The 18,050-nt window shown below is 35.1% G+C and overlaps 4 protein-coding genes across 4 annotated transcripts; 2 read left to right on the top strand and 2 right to left on the bottom strand.

Annotated features, from left to right (window-relative positions):
* Positions 1 to 2,865: 2,865 nt before the first annotated feature.
* Positions 2,866 to 4,248, bottom strand: LOC9302129 (21.7 kDa class VI heat shock protein). Its single transcript, XM_002864304.2, has 2 exons — positions 3,814 to 4,248; positions 2,866 to 3,268 (listed from the first exon to the last, which is right to left on the bottom strand). Exons 1-2 carry the CDS (start codon positions 4,130 to 4,132, stop codon positions 3,006 to 3,008), a joined length of 582 nt encoding a protein of 193 aa, XP_002864350.1. The 5' UTR covers positions 4,133 to 4,248; the 3' UTR covers positions 2,866 to 3,005.
* Positions 4,249 to 6,347: 2,099 nt separating this feature from the next.
* On the top strand, positions 6,348 to 10,968 carry LOC9300426 (formin-like protein 5). The gene is made up of 6 exons (XM_021030467.1): positions 6,348 to 7,007; positions 7,787 to 8,411; positions 8,503 to 9,118; positions 9,211 to 9,410; positions 9,504 to 9,739; positions 9,865 to 10,968. Exons 1-6 carry the CDS (start codon positions 6,834 to 6,836, stop codon positions 10,720 to 10,722), a joined length of 2,709 nt encoding a protein of 902 aa, XP_020886126.1. The 5' UTR covers positions 6,348 to 6,833; the 3' UTR covers positions 10,723 to 10,968.
* A 116-nt stretch (positions 10,969 to 11,084) lies between these two features.
* LOC9302128 (histone H2A.6) lies at positions 11,085 to 12,367 on the bottom strand. Its single transcript, XM_002864303.2, has 2 exons — positions 11,933 to 12,367; positions 11,085 to 11,500 (listed from the first exon to the last, which is right to left on the bottom strand). Exons 1-2 carry the CDS (start codon positions 12,119 to 12,121, stop codon positions 11,297 to 11,299), a joined length of 393 nt encoding a protein of 130 aa, XP_002864349.1. The 5' UTR covers positions 12,122 to 12,367; the 3' UTR covers positions 11,085 to 11,296.
* Positions 12,368 to 14,329: 1,962 nt separating this feature from the next.
* Positions 14,330 to 16,408, top strand: LOC9300425. Its single transcript, XM_002866007.2, has 2 exons — positions 14,330 to 15,422; positions 15,645 to 16,408. The coding sequence occupies exons 1-2, from the start codon at positions 14,651 to 14,653 to the stop codon at positions 16,295 to 16,297; spliced, it is 1,425 nt and encodes a 474-aa protein (XP_002866053.1). The 5' UTR covers positions 14,330 to 14,650; the 3' UTR covers positions 16,298 to 16,408.
* Positions 16,409 to 18,050: the final 1,642 nt, after the last annotated feature.

The raw sequence follows: 18,050 nt of genomic DNA, 5'->3' as shown, positions 1-18,050 counted from the left end.
GTAACATGTTTCGTTTTACACAAACAGATCTTGGATCCCGGATAATAATTTTACTTGAATCACTTCATCCCACACATAGTGCGGATTGTTATCTAGTGAAAATATTAATTCCCACGTCGTAAGTTTAATCTCAATATCTCATGACCACAAAACATGTATATTTAATTTTCTCCTTAGTTTAGGAATTGTTTCGTATGATGTTAGTCCCTCACTTGCGTCAAATGGGTGCCAAGTATTTTATTTTATTTTATTTTTTTATCAAAAAAAAAGTATTTTATTTTATTTTTACTTTTTTTCTTTGCAACTTTATTGAAACAGAATTAGTTCATGGGAGACTTCAGCGTTAAGCCATGATTTTTTACTCACCCTCATCTAAGTGAATCACATTATATAGTACTAAAAACAATTTAGATATTAATTCTTAATACAGTGTTTTCAAATTAATATATGCAAAATATAGGTGTAGAAACGTTAATCTATTGACCAACTTCTAGATAGTGATATGTTCAGACAATGTAATTATCATTTTCTTCAAATGAAAATTTTCTATATAAAAATAGATGTTGAGGGAATGCACCAAACACTTCCCATGAAGAAAAAGTTGTTGCCAGATCTATTTTCTTATTTATGGTAGAGAGCTCCAAATATTTCATCTAAATTCTTTCTCACATCAAACTTAGACCTACTTCTTCTGTTAAAAGAATAGTTTAATACTGTTCTGTTCTGTTACATATATTCTTAGCTTGTTCCACTAACACACTATGATCAAAGCCATTAAAGAAAAAACACTAAATTAACAAATTCTTTTTCATTTCCCATTAGAGCCATTTGAAAATCAAGGAAAATTTTCAGAGTGTTGAGATCTCTGAAAAAACAAAATCTCAAAGTCGCATTGTATGGACAATTCAATCTCATTCTTTTAGAAAGAAAAAAACTAAAAATGTCGAGAATTATCATTTATACCTATACACCAATGGATATATATGTATTTCATACTTTTTCTTTTGCCTTTTTTTATATATGTAAACACAAATAAGTGGTCCACTAATTTGGAGGTTTTTTTTTCTGTACCTGTACACAATAATAATTATTTTTATTCACCTAATCGGTAAATCGACCTCACCACATCTATTATATAGAAAGTTATAATTGGGTCATTGCGTTAGACATCATTGATGTAAGAGGGATCAACTGCTAATAAAGGTGAAAACTTATATAGACTGGAAAGAATGTTCAGATTTTTATCAAAAAAAAAAAAGAATGTTCAGATCTGGGATGGTATAATATAAATTTTTTTTTTTTCTTTTTTTTTTTAATAAACCCTATCGGCTATCCGGTCGGCCCCGGTAGGAACGCACCGAGGTGCTACATAGTGGACTGCTCCACCGTTTTAACGGCTAGGCCCTTCGGGCTACCACTCTGCCTATCCCGAGTTTGGAATGCCTTCCGACTAAGCCAGGGGTAGTCAGGCCGCCTGCATTTCTGACTACCAGGTAAACCAATTGGGCCAAAGCCCAACTAACAGACTACCCACAATAATGTTGATAACAGCAGGTGGAGTCGAAGCCAGGGTGGAGGAAATTTCACCCAAACAACCAGAGCCCACCAACCACTCGCCCACCACCATATGGGTAAATTTTCATATTTTAATCATAAATATAGAGTTTCTTAAGTTTAGCTCCATCCTTCTGATCTGCCCAAACACTTCATGCTTTGATTTAGATTCGATGACTTTTTAGAGTTCCCGAATTCTTATGTGTGTGTGTATCTACAAGACTACAAGTAGCTAGCTATTAGTTATTGGTATGAGACAATAATTCGTTAGGATTTTGTTTTGTATTCAACCCGAGAATGAAAAATGCCGATGAAGATTTGAATGTAGTCACATTTTTGTGGAAACAAGGGATACAGTACATGATGCGAATTACTTCAATTGGTGATGACAAACCAACGTTTTACGTTTACTATGTGAAACTAACTTTTACAAGATAATATTTCAAGAGGATTTTCAATATATATAAAGCAAGAAGTTAGAATCCTATGACAATACATTAATGTTGTCTAACCAAAGAGAATGTACTTTTGTGACATAAGGAGTTTTTCTTGCGTCGGTTACATTGGTAATGACTAGTCTACCTTTGTGTCCAACACATAAAATCATTCTGTGAAAAAAAAACAAAGAAAATTATAAACCTAATATATATTCAGATTAATTAAACTTGTTCTTGGAGCTAATCTTGGGATTCGGATCTCCTAGAAAGAGTAGTCGTTGTTGTTGGAGGGGAAAGCTTCGGAATTTATGGTGTCAGGGTCACCGGGGTGCTCGAGACTATGGACGACACGTAGCCGTATTCCACCACCGGCCGCTTCTCTAGTCGTTGTTAACAGCAGATTTAATTTCTTGCTGCTCCATTGGCCGCTAATCATAATTATTTATATGATACAGACTATGGATACACCACATCATCCACTTAGTCCAATTTTCACTGAATCCTAGTCTCAATAGAGCATCTATGGAAGTTCTACTTGATCCATTATCATAAGTCTTTCTCATGTCTTTTTGGTAATGAATTTATTAATTATTACCTGACCTTTTTTCTTTCTTTTAACATGACTTATTGGTTTGAAGCTCATGAAAACAATATTTCATGGGAGATGATCACACGCGCCAGACAATAAACCTATTGAGTCTGATATTACGTACATTCGAAAACACATTTTTGAGCTGAAATAGTCTTCAAAAGTGAAATTAGTGCAATTTCCGTATATACATACACTAAAAACATCTGCATTAACGTATTTGTGTGTAATATCAATAAATTATTTGTATATCAGTATATGGTATACTTGATATATTATATACTATGTATATATATATATATCATATCATTCATCCATTGTGTCTCCACCACAGAAATTCATCACAGATCATTTTACAATAATAGTTAAAGAAAACAAAATCAAGATAAGAATCTAACGTTAATACTCATCAAGCCCACATCAGATTAAAACTTGTTCTTAGAATTAATCTTAGGGATACGGATCTCTAAGAAAGAGTAATCGTCGTTGTTGGAGAGGAAAGCTTCAGAGTTTTTGGCGTCGGCATCGCAAGGGAGCTCGAGCCGGCGGACGTAGCCATGTTCCCACCACCGGCCGCTTCTCCAGTCACCGTTAGCCGCCGCTTTCTTGTTGTTGTTCCACTGGCCACTAATCTCCATCACTTTTCCGTTAACGTCCACATACACCTGCACGTTATTTTTTCCCACCACTAATATACAAGTACCAAAATTTTAATCAGTTTTTTTTTCCTTCTTGAAACATCAAGAAAAGGATTACATAATTTATTTTATACCAGTTTTAAAATATTATTTGATAATTTTATATTTCATATTATATCATGTTTCTCGTTACCATAATAAGATTGTCCAATCCAAGTTGTGGTTCGATCATTTTGATATTTAAAGTAAATTTGACAAAAGAAATCCTAAAATTGAATGAAAAAATTTGTATGAGTTTGGTATGTTTTGAGATTGGTTCATGTTTAATTACACTCTTAATCAAATATATCCTCACTTTCAAAGAAACTTAGGTTTCTGTTCATATTTGTAGTTGTACTATATCTATTCATCAGTTCACATGTTAAATTTTGATCGTTATGAATGTATAACAAATTATTTGAACGAAGATTTAGTATATATTTTTATTTTTTTAAAGTTCCGATCTATCCTATTTTTAATTTTATTCTAATGCAGAAAAAACGTTTTCCAGACAAAAATAAATAAGAGAATTGTGGCGTGAGAAAAACGTATGTACCGGGGATATCAGATTTAAGGACATAAGCTAGATCGGTCTGAGACCAATCGACTCTACACTGTCCTCCTAAGCTCCTAAGGCTCGCCAGCAAAACCTCAGCCTCAAACTCCCACAAGGGAAACGCATCTGATGGATCAAAGTACTTCCCGAACAAAAACGGGCTAAAAAGAGATCCCTCACCAAACACAGCCTTCTCGGAGCCTCCTCCCCCGCTCAAGAACCTTCGGAAAACATCATCGCCGAGAGGTACGCTCCACTTTCCCGGCGTCTTGTCGTCGGTGTGGATCTCTAGTTTGAGACTTCCACTACAACTCGTCATGAGAGAAATTGAGACGAATGAAAAAAAAAAGGGAAAGTGGTTGATTGTGTGTGTGAGTTTTGGAATCAAGGTTTGTTCTTATAGTATGATTTTTGAGATAGCTAACAAAAAAGGATATAAAAAAGCTAATCAAAAGAATTTAATTACAGCCAGGTCCATAAATAAATTTTAATGGGAACATAAAAATTAAAATTAATTAATATTTTACACAAAGTAATATTGTTTTTATTTTGTGGAGGTACATTTGTAGCATATTTAAAAATATATACTTAGATTATTGACATGATAGGTCCAAAAGTAGATTAAAGAAAGAAAAAAAAAAGTTAAAAACGAAGATTATGGAAAACTAGTGGGGGCTCAAAATTATTTGATGATAAGAGAAAAAGTAGGGAGAGATTCTTATTTCTTTGTGACTATACTTTAGCATGCTTTAAGTAAAGAGAGGAATGAATATGTTCTCTTGACGTAGAAATTGCTCGAAGGGTCACAAAGAAATGTGTCTTACTTGCTTTGAGCCATACCACTTTGATTCTTCATCTTCATAGTTGAATTGATGTCAAATAATTCAATAATAACATCAATTTTAATAATTGATGTTAAACCACTTATTTTGTATCATTTATTAATAAGCAATTTAAATTAAAATCACTTGTTTTTGTGATACTATTTAAGTGATACAATCTACTCTTTTTTTTATAGTATACTATGATAAGTTGATAAACTAATATTTATAGAAATTTTTTTTTTTAGTTTCCATGTATAATATATATATATATATATATATATAAGTATTTATTACTATCAAAAGATGTATCAGAAATTATATTAGGATAAATTAAAGACCTACACCTTAATTATCGTTCCTCTTTTATAAAAACAATAGTAAATCAATATTTTCACGATATTACTTATTAAAAATTCTTCCTTCAAAAGTTTAGTTAGAATTCAAATTTAGTCATTATGATCTCCTCTCGTTGAGGCAACGTGAACACTTTAAATTATCATGAATAGTCGGATTTTCTATAGGCTAAAGGTTAGTTTGTCCATGTGTTTATCTTGGAAAAAATTTCTTACAAAAATGGTATTCTAGTTTATACAATTTTTAATTTAGGTTAAGTTATTCTATTGATTATTTATATTAAACCTACACTACTTTTTTGAGGTGCAGTTTTATTGGATTCCAGGTACTGTTATACATCATTCGATTCACTGGCTAAAGCTCCGATGCTAATGGAATGGATGTGATTATGTTTTCCATTATTACAACGTATTATGGAGAAACTACATAAATAAAACTATGGAAAATTATTGATTTATTAATCAATGACATTCAAATGTTTTTTTTTGATAAAAAATAATCATAAATAAAAGTTATTTCTATAATAAGACCATACATGTGGATGGCTGAGGTATAAACAAATTTGACTCAGTACGAAACTTAAAACTTATACGCATTTGAGTTTTCCAGTTTCAATGATAAATGGAAAAGGATAGTTGTCCTCATGGAAGAATCTACAATTTACTTTAAATTCATATTATTTTTTTAACTTTCGTAAGAAAATACTAGGTGTGCAAGGAATAGCGTAAATGCGTAATGCAATAGATCAAGATTCTCTAAACAAATTGAATCAGTCTTTATTTATTTTAATTTTTAACTCTTTGCTTTCCCAAGCAAATTGAATATTGAGAGATATCCCATGCATCATGCATGCATCTCTAATCATGGAATAAAATGATTTATCTTCAGGGGTTAAATTTTATTTGTTTCTATTGCTATTTACTTAGTTAAAATATAATCCGGTTTAAAAGTTGTATTATATGTTGTTACAAAACAAAACAAAACAAAAACTAAACATGATTATTTGTTCAATTAACTGTAATTTCTATATATATTTTTTGGTTGAAAATATGAAGATGAAAAAATCAAAATAAATTTAATGTTTTCATTTCTATATTCAAAAAAAAAAACTTAATAGTTAATACACAGGCGGACAAAATAAGACAAAATCAAATTTCATAAAACTGAAGTTTTAGTATTAGATTTTAAAAGATTTGCTTGCTTTTAACATTATTTCTATATAGGATACATTAATATCAGAATAAAATAAAATAAATAAAACTGCGATTTTAGTTTACCTTCTTCTTTTTTTTCTTCCCCTGAGAAATAAAATCAAGAAAAAACAAAATAATCCAATATATTAATAACTCTGCGTAAATTTCGCGTGATTGAGTTTGGAAGAAAAAATGAACTAAAAAGCTTCGAGAAAATTTGATGAAGCTTGAGAGCTAATATCTCCGTGAATTTATCTCGTCGACTTTTCTCGGAAAAAAAAAGGTTGAAACTTTTTTTGGTCTCTCTCTGGTCAAAATTTTGGTTTTGGTAGAACGGACCGACGACAAATCGCATTGTCAAAATTGGATCTGGCCAACAATCATTAGCACCAACTCTTCCCCTTTTGTGCTGTCTCTTGTTTTCTCGAAACGTGTAATTGATCTCGTCGCATTGTAGAAGAAGCTTTATTAAATTAGTCTTCCAAGGAAATTGCATCGAAGTCAGCTCCAAATTTCGATCAGGGTTGTTGAGTTTTTGTGTTAAAGTTTCGATCTTTATCGAGTTTCAGCCAAAAGGGTCTGCTTTCAAAACCTGTATAATCAGCAATTTGATTCTATTGAGTATCTGATGAAATGAGAAGCAAAAGATATGGTTGGAATGATTCAAGGAGGAATGGGTGATCAGAATTGGACTCGTTTAGTTTTCTGGTTGATTCTGCTTTCTGGGTTCTTGGTGATAACATTGGAAGAGAATTCAGATAAAGATGAGATTTTTCTTAGTCAATTCATGGCCCCATCAACAGGGCAGGTCAATGAACAAATGGTAAAGATTGTTTTTTGCTTTCAAGCTTGTTTGATTTTTTTTTTATGAAAGGGTTTAAAATGTAGAAGCTAGGAGATCCTGTAGCTCTGTAGTGTACATTTGAGGGGAAAGTTACGAGACACATAGCTTGTTTCTTGCTGAAAGCTATGTTTTAGAGACTGAGATTGCATTTTTGGTTTTGATTCATGTTCCCTGCAAGAATCTAGGTGTCTGATTGTGATCATTAGCTTGTATCCTGCTATATAAAGTCTATGGTTTTTGAATGTGTCAATCATTTAATGTTCTTAACTTACGTTTTAATCAATGGGGTAATTTTCAGAGAGCATTTTGTTGCTGCCAACTTTCAGTTCACGCTTGTCGCTATCTTGATATGTTTTAGTTTGTAAGGCATTCTTATGGTCTGTGTGTACCAAAACTAGAAGATTCTGTAGCTCTGTAGTAGACTTTATCCAGAGAGAGTTGTACCAAAACTAGAAGATTCTGTAGCTCTGTAGTAGACTTTATCCAGAGATAGTTGCGAGTCATAGCTTACTTCTTGCTGAAAGCTTAGGTTTTTAGAGACTAAGATCGCATTATTGGTTTTGATTCATGTTCCCTATAAAAAAGCTAAGATCGTCTCAGAACGCTTATATTATATGATTCTTGCAAAATAGTTTGGACTCGCCATTTGAAATCATGCTTGGATTTATAGTTGGCTCTCTCTTAGTGATTGCTATGCTTTTCAAAACGTTTTGTAGCTCTAAAAGTTGTTTCTCTCTTGTTTGTACAATGTTTGGCAGGAAGAAACATCATGGGCGCAGCGTTGTTGGCAAGATTCAGATTGTGTGAAGGAAGCTGTCGCAGCATTCAATTTATGTTTTCCAGGATCAAAGGATAGTAGGGAACTATTTGGTTTGAATCATTCCCATCTGAAGCAGGCTCTTCTTGATTGTATCCAAGAAAAAGGAAAGTTAAATGCTCATAACCCTAATTATCTCGAGCTCCTATCATCTATGCTTGATATTCCGAGGAGAAATCTAGCTACTAGACCTGGCTCTTCCCCTTCTCCTTCACCTTTACCTTCCCGTCCTCCTAAGCATAGTCCGGGGACTCGGCGCCCACCTACTCGATCAAGATCCCCACCTCCGCGGAAATCATCTTTTCCACCATCAAGATCCCCCCCTCCGCCTCCTGCTAAGAAAAACGTTTCTAAAAATTCAACTTCTGCACCTGTTTCACCTGCGAAAAGAAAAGAGGATCATGAGAAAACAATCATCATTGCTGTTGTTGTGACTGCAGTTTCTACGTTTTTGTTTGCTGCATTATTCTTCTTATGCTGCACCAGGGTTTGTGGAAATGGTTCAGGAGGCAGGAAAAACGATGAACGGCCTCTTCTCAGTTTAAGCAGTAGCGATTACTCTGTTGGTAATAATATCTCCACTTTCTCACGGTACTAAACTAACAGGAAATTTCTTGAATTTTAAATTAAGATCAAAACACTTTTTAATGTTTTCAGGTTCCTCCATCAATTATGGTGGTTCTGTCAAAGGAGACAAGTTGGGTCATCAATCTTTTAATATTTACTCAAACCAAGGAAAAATGTCATCTTTCGATGGAAGTAATTCTGACAATTCAGATTCGTTAGAAGAAAGGCTGTCACACGAAGGAATGCGAAATAATAGTATTACTAATCACGGGCTTCCACCTTTGAAGCCTCCACCTGGAAGAACAGCTTCTGTACTCTCAGGGAAGTCTTTTTCTGGAAAAGTGGAGCCTCTTCCACCGGAACCACCCAAATTTCTGAAGGTATCCTCAAAAAAAGGTTCTGCTCCTCCGCCGCCAGTTCCAGCACCGCCAATGCCATCTTCTGCTGGTCCTCCACGACCGCCTCCTCCAGCTCCGCCACCTGGTTCTGGTGGGCCTAAGCCACCACCTCCTCCTGGACCAAAAGGACCACGTCCGCCTCCACCGATGAGTCTCGGCCCAAAAGCACCCCGACCGTCTTCTGGGCCAGCAACCGCATCAGATGATGATGCTCCCAAAACAAAGTTGAAGCCATTTTTCTGGGATAAAGTGCAAGCAAACCCAGAGCATTCAATGGTTTGGAATGATATAAGATCAGGATCCTTTCAGTGAGTAAAGTTGTTAGCTTTTTTCCCCAATATTCTGTAACCATATAACTTTCGCAGTTACTGAATACAACTTATTTGTGATGCTTTTCCAGGTTCAATGAAGAGATGATAGAGTCGTTATTTGGATATGCAGCAGCAGACAAGAATAAAAACGACAAGAAGGGGTCCTCTGGACAAGCTGCTTTACCTCAGTTTGTTCAGATTCTGGAACCAAAGAAAGGACAAAATCTATCAATTCTTTTGCGTGCTTTGAATGCGACAACTGAAGAAGTGTGTGATGCACTCCGCGAAGGTAACCTTCTTTTCTACTAGGTGGATTAAAAAGATTTTGATTTTCTGGCAACATTCTCCTATGTATTTTCTAACATAATTTTTGTTGAATTAGGAAATGAGCTTCCTGTAGAATTCATTCAGACTCTGTTAAAGATGGCACCAACACCAGAAGAAGAACTAAAGCTTAGATTATACTGTGGTGAAATAGCCCAACTGGGATCCGCGGAACGATTCCTGAAAGCAGTCGTTGATATCCCTTTTGCTTTCAAGCGTCTAGAGGCACTTCTATTTATGTGTACACTCCATGAAGAAATGGCCTTTGTTAAAGAGTCATTTCAGACATTGGAGGTACGTTTCTAATCTTTAACAAAAACTTTGTACTGAAAAGAAAAATATATTACAGTTTCTTAGTCTTTCTCAAGAATCTTGCTTCTTCTCCAATCTAAATGCATCTTCTTTGGTGTATATGAAAGGTTGCTTGTAAAGAACTTAGGGGAAGTCGGCTGTTCCTGAAGCTCTTAGAGGCGGTTCTTAAGACCGGAAACCGAATGAATGATGGTACATTTAGGGGTGGTGCGCAAGCTTTCAAGCTGGACACTCTTTTGAAATTAGCAGACGTCAAGGGAACTGATGGGAAAACAACGCTCCTCCATTTCGTTGTTCAAGAGATAATTAGGACTGAAGGTGTAAGAGCGGCTCGTACTATCAGAGAGAGCCAAAGTTTCTCAAGTGTTAAAACAGAGGATCTCTTAGCCGAGGAAACTTCTGAAGAGACAGAAGAGAATTACCGTAATCTTGGACTTCAGAAAGTTTCAGGCTTGAGCAGTGAGCTTGAACATGTAAAGAAATCTGCAAACATAGATGCTGATGGTTTAACAGGGACTGTTCTTAAAATGGGTCATGCTTTGTCGAAAGCTCGAGACTTTGTCAACTCAGAGATGAAGAGTTCAGGCGAGGAAAGTGGGTTTCGTGAAGCGCTTGAAGATTTTATTCAAAATGCTGAAGGAAGCATCATGTCCATACTCGGGGAAGAGAAGAGAATAATGGCTTTGGTGAAAAGTACAGGGGACTATTTCCATGGCAAAGCAGGAAAAGATGAAGGGTTGCGTTTGTTTGTGATTGTGCGCGATTTTCTGATAATCTTAGATAAATCCTGCAAAGAAGTCAGAGAGGCACGAGGAAGACCCGTAAGGATGGCCAGAAAACAGGGCTCAACAGCCTCATCTTCTTCAGAAACTCCAAGACAAACGCCTTCGTTAGATCCTAGACAGAAACTGTTTCCAGCTATTACAGAGAGACGCATGGATCAGTCTAGTTCAGATTCAGACTAAAAAGTACAAATCTTTGGTTTCGTTACCTGTTAGGACATAATTCCTCTGCGGTTTTGCTGAGAGCTTCTGATTAATCTTTTCCTACTGGGAGTGTAATGGCATTAACCCTCAGACATGTCAGGTTTTAGTCACTGATGATTATATGAGTTTTTCAGATGTAATTTAAAGAGGCATAGACACTGTCACTCACTTGTACCAACTTTTTCACATTTAGTTTTAGAAACACTTCTCTTTCATCTTTTTCAATCTTGTTTTCACCTTTTTACAATCTTGTTTTCAATAGAAGATAACCTTTATAGTTATTTCGAATTGACTTAAAAGCTACAATGCGCAGGGTTTGCTTGCTGAATAAGGTATTAACATCTTTGAAAGAGATTACCATTCTGATTATGCAAAATACTTTCATATATTCACACAAACTGAAACAACATGTTCAAACTGAAACAGAAAGAAACAAATCCCTAAAGGAATTAAAAAGCAAAGATAAAAAAAGTGACCATCTATATAGCTAGTTATTAGGTTATTAGATCTAAAGCCAGAGGAGAGACGTGTTCTATATCATTGTGTTAAAGACCTAATCTTCCTGTGGCTTTGAAGCACCAGCCTTCTTAGGGAGAAGGAGATTGTGGATGTTAGGCATCACTCCACCGTTAGCAATCGTCACATCTCCAAGAAGCTTGCTTAGCTCCTCATCGTTTCTAACCGCGAGCTGAATATGGCGAGGAACAATACGTGTCTTCTTGTTGTCTCTTGCTGCATTCCCAGCTAATTCAAGAACCTGAAGAAATTGAACATCCCAAGTAAGATTAAAAACACCCAATTCAGGAAATGGAATGATCAAACTTCCCAAATTTGACAACTTTTAACAACTCAAATGAAATTGGTTTCCATAACTGACCAGAATTTAGAATCTTGCGAGAAAACTACAAAGATTTAAATGATTTCGATTATAATCAACTAATCAAAATAAAACCCAAAATTAGGTTCAATTAAAGAGCCATGACAAATCAATTAAAACACCAATCTAAGCCAAATTGAGAAATTTATGGCAAATTTCAAAATTTTAAGTAAAATTCCCCAATTTAGCATGTCAAATTCGGAAAATGTAAGAACCCTAGATTCGTCAAGGAAAAATTCAATCACGCGAAAAACAGCGACAGACCCAATAAAATCGGAAACGGAGAAAGAGAGAAAAGACGATGTAATTTACCTCGGCGGCCAAATACTCAAGAACGGCGGCGAGATAGACCGGAGCACCAGCACCAACACGTTCGGCGTATTTACCGGCTTTCAAGAATCGAGCGATACGACCAACCGGAAATTGAAGACCAGCTTTGCTACTCCGAGATGTGGCTTTCTTCGCCGCACCGGATCCAAGAGTTTTTCCACGACCAGCCATTTTTCAACAACAACCACCAAAAGAGCTGTTTTACCGCAAAAATCGAAAATTTTCTTGACGAATTATTATTATCAAGAAGAAGAAAGTTGATGTTTGTTTATATATGTTGGAGAATTAAGTTATTGACCAATAAGAAGAGACTACGCGGATCGAAGATTTTTAAACCGTCGATTATAATTAAATGAATGGTTACGATCTGAAAGTTTTTTCTCCCACCGCTTGACTTTTTTTCTTTTGGACGAGGGAATTTCCAAAAAATTTCACGTTAAATTAATTTATGTATGTAATTCCCTTGGAAATATATTATGGGCTGGAAAAATCGAATTAAGTTTACGAATTAAATGGGCCGCTTATGGTTTTATAATAAACCCAACTTTAGGCCCACCAAACATCATAATCGTAAGAAAGAATTTTGTTTTGATAAAATAATTAAAAAAAAAAAAGGTATTGGGACTTCGAATATCTATTAATTTATAGTGATTAGTACTGTATATCCAAATAATGATATAACATAGTGTTATATATACCAACGACAGAAGTATACTCCAATAATATTTTTTTCTAAAAGGTACTGACCTACTCATTTCATTTTTTCATTGAAGAACCATTGTGGCATTTGATTACTAAATAACTTTGATGAATTACTAGTCATATAAAAAATAACGCTGGATTACTAAAAATGTCACTATAAAAAAAATACTAAAGTAAGAAAATAATATGGAAAAAAAAGAGAAGAAGTTTCAGAGTAAATTGTGTTCACCAAATCTATTTCAATAGTTATAGATCCAAGTCATACGAAAATTAAGATATATCATAGCTAGATTGGGGCAGACCAGTGAATGTGGTGTGGTCGAAATGATGGTCCTGTTGGTTTTAGGTTTTAGGGCGAAACTGGGAAACCCAGAAGAAGGACATGATCTATCAATATGTTTCAAAATTCAGTTTCTAAATTTAATGTCTTCCTTTTGAATTCAATATGGCTATAACGACACCCACACCTACTTCCATTATCTACCCTTTGCGATATCTACAATTCATAATAAATGCACTTTCAAAGTTTGACAAACTCACTAAAGATTAGAGTTACTATATTTTGATCATTAAAACAAACTGTTATTGTCATCCATTCCTTCATGTTTTGAAGTCGATATGATGTAAATACTAAATACTATAGTGTTACTTTATTATGAACAGAGATAATGCAAACATGCATATTGATGTAATATCCGGTTTTAGTTTCGTTTATACACATAAATCTTATATTACATCGTCCGCTCGTATAAAACTTATGTATAACTATTGTTATCTATCAACTAGAGTCATAAAGTTACATGCATCGTGTATATATAAGAAGTTTAGTATAAATGTTAATGGTTTGTTATATGTGTGTAAACTTACATGGTGTATCTATAATTAAGAATATATAGCTCTGAACATATACACATGTTCTTCAATATATACAATGTTTAGCATTGATTAATGTATATTGATTACTATCTTTCCAAGAAATGTCAGAATGTTTCATTTGCTCTTATGGGGCATTTAAGTGTGTGAATTGACCGATGCAAGCAGAAAGAAATGAATCAATGTTCTTTTTAGTTCCTATAGCTCTGCTATTAATTCATTAGTAATTCTCATTTAGTTGTCACTGACCAACAATTTGTCATCATCATTGCTTGGATTAACTTATTTATGAAATTATGAATAGTGAGTGAATACATAGTTTTAGCCTGACTAGGTTTCAGACATCATAGAAGCATAATCCAAATAGAATCAACTCTTTCACCATAAAATCTGAAAAGTAAATTTTTAAAATAAAAAAAACTTCTTCTTTTTGCGAGTAATTTCCTTATTAGACCGGTGAACCTGCCCACACACGATCTCATTGATTGACGATCGTATTAACTGTTATTAAATTTTGTAAGAGACAGGTAAAGGAAATTCCAAAATTTTGGAAGTATGACATGAATTCAAGATTCTCTACACGGTAACTATAGGAAAAAGATATTTTATGTACCTTTTTTAAACCCAAAATAATCGAACTAATTACGATTATGGTTATTATTAATTCTCTTCTTTTAATAAAAACTCCAATATTCAGCTAATCTTGAATTCATGTCAATCTATAAAACGAGTATACTATGATTACTAGTATTTCATAATTCATGATACATGAACATGAACATTGAACATGTTGTGAAGTCTTTTCAGTTTTTACACTTTTAAGATTCGTAAAACAGTAAATGAAAGAAACATTCTCTCGTGTTATTACATCGGTGAGTTGAGACATTATATAGACCTCCTTCAGATTCATTTGCTCGTACATGCTTCTATTAAAAAACAAAAAATTAAATATTATCTCATTTAATAATTCAACTGTATATATCTTCTCATAAGACAAATTCACTTACCTATTTTGCTTCTTCAATATTTTTATTTATATTTATTATAGTATCACTTCCAAAAAAATCCCAAAAAAAATTCAGAAGAAGATAGAGAGAGACAGAAAGAAAGAGAGAGATATCAACAATGGAAGATTCAAGCAAAAAAAGCCAAAAGAACAAGAAGAAGAAGAACAAAAACAAGAACAACATCCCAACCGTTTGGTTCTCACTCAAGAAATCTCTCCATTGTAAATCCGAACCATCTGATGTCCACGACCCTAAATCCACAACTAAACAACAACACCTCTCCACAATCTCCACCAAGAAAATCTCCGGCGTATCCTCCGGTGGCGCAGCCGTATGCGGTGGTGGTTTATCAGGATGTTCAAGATCAATAGCAAATCTTAAAGACGTTATCCATGGAAGCAAAAGACATTTCGAGAAACCACCAATAAGTAGTCCTCGTTCTATTGGAAGCAATGAGTTTCTCAATCCTATAACTCATGAAGTTATCCTTAGTAACTCAACTTGTGAGCTTAAGATCACTGGAGTTGGAGACATGGCTTCACCTGTCGGAGCAGCAGATTCCGGCGGTGGAGGTGGCGGCGGAGGAGGAGGAAATGGTCGGTCTACGACTTATGTGGGGATGCTTAGACCAGGAACACCGATGCATTATCTAAACCATTCAGCTTCTTACCGGAGCCAAACGAGAAAGGGTTCGTTTGCTTTGTCGGAGAGAGATCGAGGAGGAGGAGGAGAAGGGTTAGGGTTTCATACAAACAGAAGAGTTTCATTGGAGATGAACAGAGAAAACGCCGTTAATGGAGGCAACAATTCCTCTGTTTCTTGTCATAAATGTGGTGAACAGTTCAATAAACTTGAAGCTGCTGAAGCTCATCATCTCTCTAAACACGCCGGTAAGTAAATTTATCAAATTATGCAATTTAGGTTTCAGAATAACAAAAAGTTAGGTTACAAAAATCGCAACTTTATAAAGAAAACACAGAGTCTTGAAAAAAACAGAGTTTTGCTATTAGCAATTCAAAGCTAAAGTGTTGAACTTTAAACAACATTTACTCTAAATTTCGGATTTTGATTAAAGGCTTCTCAAATTTATCTAATTTTCATCCAAATTGCAGTAACAGAGCTTGTAGAAGGAGATTCATCAAGAAAAATAGTGGAGATAATCTGCAGAACAAGCTGGTTAAAATCAGAGAACCAATGTGGAAGAATCGATAGAGTTTTAAAAGTACACAACATGCAAAAAACACTAGCTCGTTTTGAGGAATACAGAGAGACAGTAAAAATCAGAGCAAGCAAACTCCAAAAGAAGCATCCAAGATGTCTCGCAGACGGTAACGAGCTACTTAGGTTCCACGGAACCACCGTGGCTTGTGGTTTAGGTATAAACGGGTCAACGAGTCTTTGCACGGCGGAGAAATGTTGTGTTTGTCGGATTATACGAAACGGGTTCTCGTCGAAACGGGAGAAGAATAATGGGGTTGGTGTTTTCACGGCGTCGACTAGTGGAAGAGCGTTTGAGTCGATTTTGGTTAATGGTGGAGATGAGAGTGGAGATGTTGATCGGACGGTGAGGAAAGTGTTGATTGTTTGTAGGGTTATTGCCGGAAGAGTTCATCGGCCGGTGGAGAATGTGGAGGAGATGAATGGGTTGATGAGTGGGTTTGATTCTTTGGCTGGCAAAGTTGGTTTGTATACAAATGTGGAGGAGCTTTATTTGCTTAATCCTAAAGCTTTGCTTCCTTGCTTTGTGGTTATTTGCAAACCCTAAAAAAAATTAGCATTTGGGAAGAAGAGTGAATTTTTATTTTTTTGTTGATAAATTTATGTTTCGTATAATGAGAATTGAAATCAATAGAATTTGGAATCTTGATTCTAAATATTTCTTATTTTTACCATTTCGTTTCGAATGGTAATGAATCGATTTATTTGTAGAGTTGCCATTTTGTTTAGCCATTCTACAAACACATTCCATGATCACTTTACTAAAGTTTTTTACAAGTGCATGGTTTATATAAGTAAGGTTTACCAATAAAAATCTGCATTATCTTTTGCCAAACTTAGTTTAGTTCTGAGTTTTTAACCATTTTACTTAGTGTAGAATTAGGTAAAGAACTTGCTTGCTTTTCATTGAATCCCAAACTTGGTATTTATACAAGATGATCTCAACAAGAGATAAACATAAGATCCTAAACTATAGGAACTAAACTTAATCTTAATAATATACGATATTATCCTAATAATATACGATATTATCTCAATATTCCCCCTCACGTTGGAGTGTGAAGATCCTGAATACCCAACTTGGACATTAGATAGAGAAACTGGGAACGACCAAGAGCTTTCGTGAAGATGTCTGCTAGTTGTTCCTCCGTACGAACGTGATGTGTAGTGATAATGCCGTCACGGACCGCATCACGAACCGAATGACAATCAGACTCAATGTGCTTGGTACGCTCATGGAACACCGGATTATCAGCGATATGAAGAGCGGCTTTATTATCACAAAATAAACGGGCCGGCCCAGATTGTTCAATGCCTAATTCTTTCAACAACTTTCGTAGCCATTTAATCTCCCGAAGAGCAACTGACATAGCTCTATATTCGGCTTCTGCGGAAGAGTGAGAGACTGTATCCTGCTTCTTTGTTTTCCAAGAAATAGGCGAACCACCGAGCAAAACCACATAAGCACTAAGAGACCATCGAGTTAAAGGACATGTTTGGAAATCAGAATCACAATAAACGTCGAGCTGCAAATCCCGATTTGCTTTCAACAAAATACCTTGACCGGGAGATCCTTTCAAAAAACGAACAATTCGCATTGCAGCCTCTAAATGAGCCTCTCGAGGAGCTTGCATGAACTGAGATAACACATGGACTGAATAACAACTCTGGCCGTGTGTTAAGGAGATAAAGCAAGCGACCAACAAGTCGACGGTACGGCTTGGCATCCTGAAGTAAGGGACCGTCGCTAGAGGGCAAGGTGATGGTTTTGTTCCAACAGAGTGTGGGCTGGTCCGGGAGCCAAGATTATCACTGTCGGAAATAATGTCAAGAGCGTACTTACGCTGTGATAAGAAAATACCTTCAGGCCCACGACTTACTTCAATGCCTAGGAAATATTTTAGCTTCCCCAAATCTTTCATGGAAAAGCAACGCCCTAGATACTCCTTGAATTTCTTAAGCATATACTCATCATTACCACAAAGCAAGAAGTCGTCAACATAGACCAACACGCGATAATATACTAAACTTAATCTTAATAATATACGATATTATCCTAATAATATACGATATTATCTCAATACTTAGATTTTTAACAGCAAGGAGAGGCAAAAAAAATACTAATATTTTGTTCATATTATGTTTTAGATTAAATTTGCATGTAGTGTATTTAAATTGATGTGAAATCAATGGTTAAAGATAGATGTCGAAGTTTGTCAGAGTGAGAATTTAGTTTCACGGGTGGCCTGTTGGTAAAAGTGCTACTAAATGCCAAATTTGATTCAGTAATTAAAGGTTAT

Source organism: Arabidopsis lyrata (genome assembly GCF_000004255.2).
Source record: "Arabidopsis lyrata subsp. lyrata unplaced genomic scaffold ARALYscaffold_8, whole genome shotgun sequence".
In the NCBI taxonomy this organism is placed as follows: Eukaryota; Viridiplantae; Streptophyta; class Magnoliopsida; order Brassicales; family Brassicaceae; genus Arabidopsis; species Arabidopsis lyrata.
This window is presented reverse-complemented; position numbering and strand designations above follow the sequence as displayed.

Excerpts from the sequence above, each read along its gene's own strand:
- LOC9300425 (XM_002866007.2), top strand. The coding sequence starts at position 14,651 with ATGGAAGATTCAAGCAAAAAAAGCCAAAAGAACAAGAAGAAGAAGAAC. Across the intron at positions 15,423-15,644 it reads TCATCTCTCTAAACACGCCG|TAACAGAGCTTGTAGAAGGA; the intron begins GTAAGTAAATTT and ends TCCAAATTGCAG.
- LOC9302129 (XM_002864304.2), bottom strand. The coding sequence starts at position 4,132 with ATGACGAGTTGTAGTGGAAGTCTCAAACTAGAGATCCACACCGACGAC. Across the intron at positions 3,269-3,813 it reads CCTTAAATCTGATATCCCCG|TGGTGGGAAAAAATAACGTG; the intron begins GTACATACGTTT and ends CTTGTATATTAG.
- LOC9302128 (XM_002864303.2), bottom strand. The coding sequence starts at position 12,121 with ATGGCTGGTCGTGGAAAAACTCTTGGATCCGGTGCGGCGAAGAAAGCC. Across the intron at positions 11,501-11,932 it reads TTGAGTATTTGGCCGCCGAG|GTTCTTGAATTAGCTGGGAA; the intron begins GTAAATTACATC and ends CAATTTCTTCAG.
- LOC9300426 (XM_021030467.1), top strand. The coding sequence starts at position 6,834 with ATGGTTGGAATGATTCAAGGAGGAATGGGTGATCAGAATTGGACTCGT. Across the intron at positions 7,008-7,786 it reads GGCAGGTCAATGAACAAATG|GAAGAAACATCATGGGCGCA; the intron begins GTAAAGATTGTT and ends AATGTTTGGCAG. Across the intron at positions 9,119-9,210 it reads ATAAGATCAGGATCCTTTCA|GTTCAATGAAGAGATGATAG; the intron begins GTGAGTAAAGTT and ends ATGCTTTTCCAG.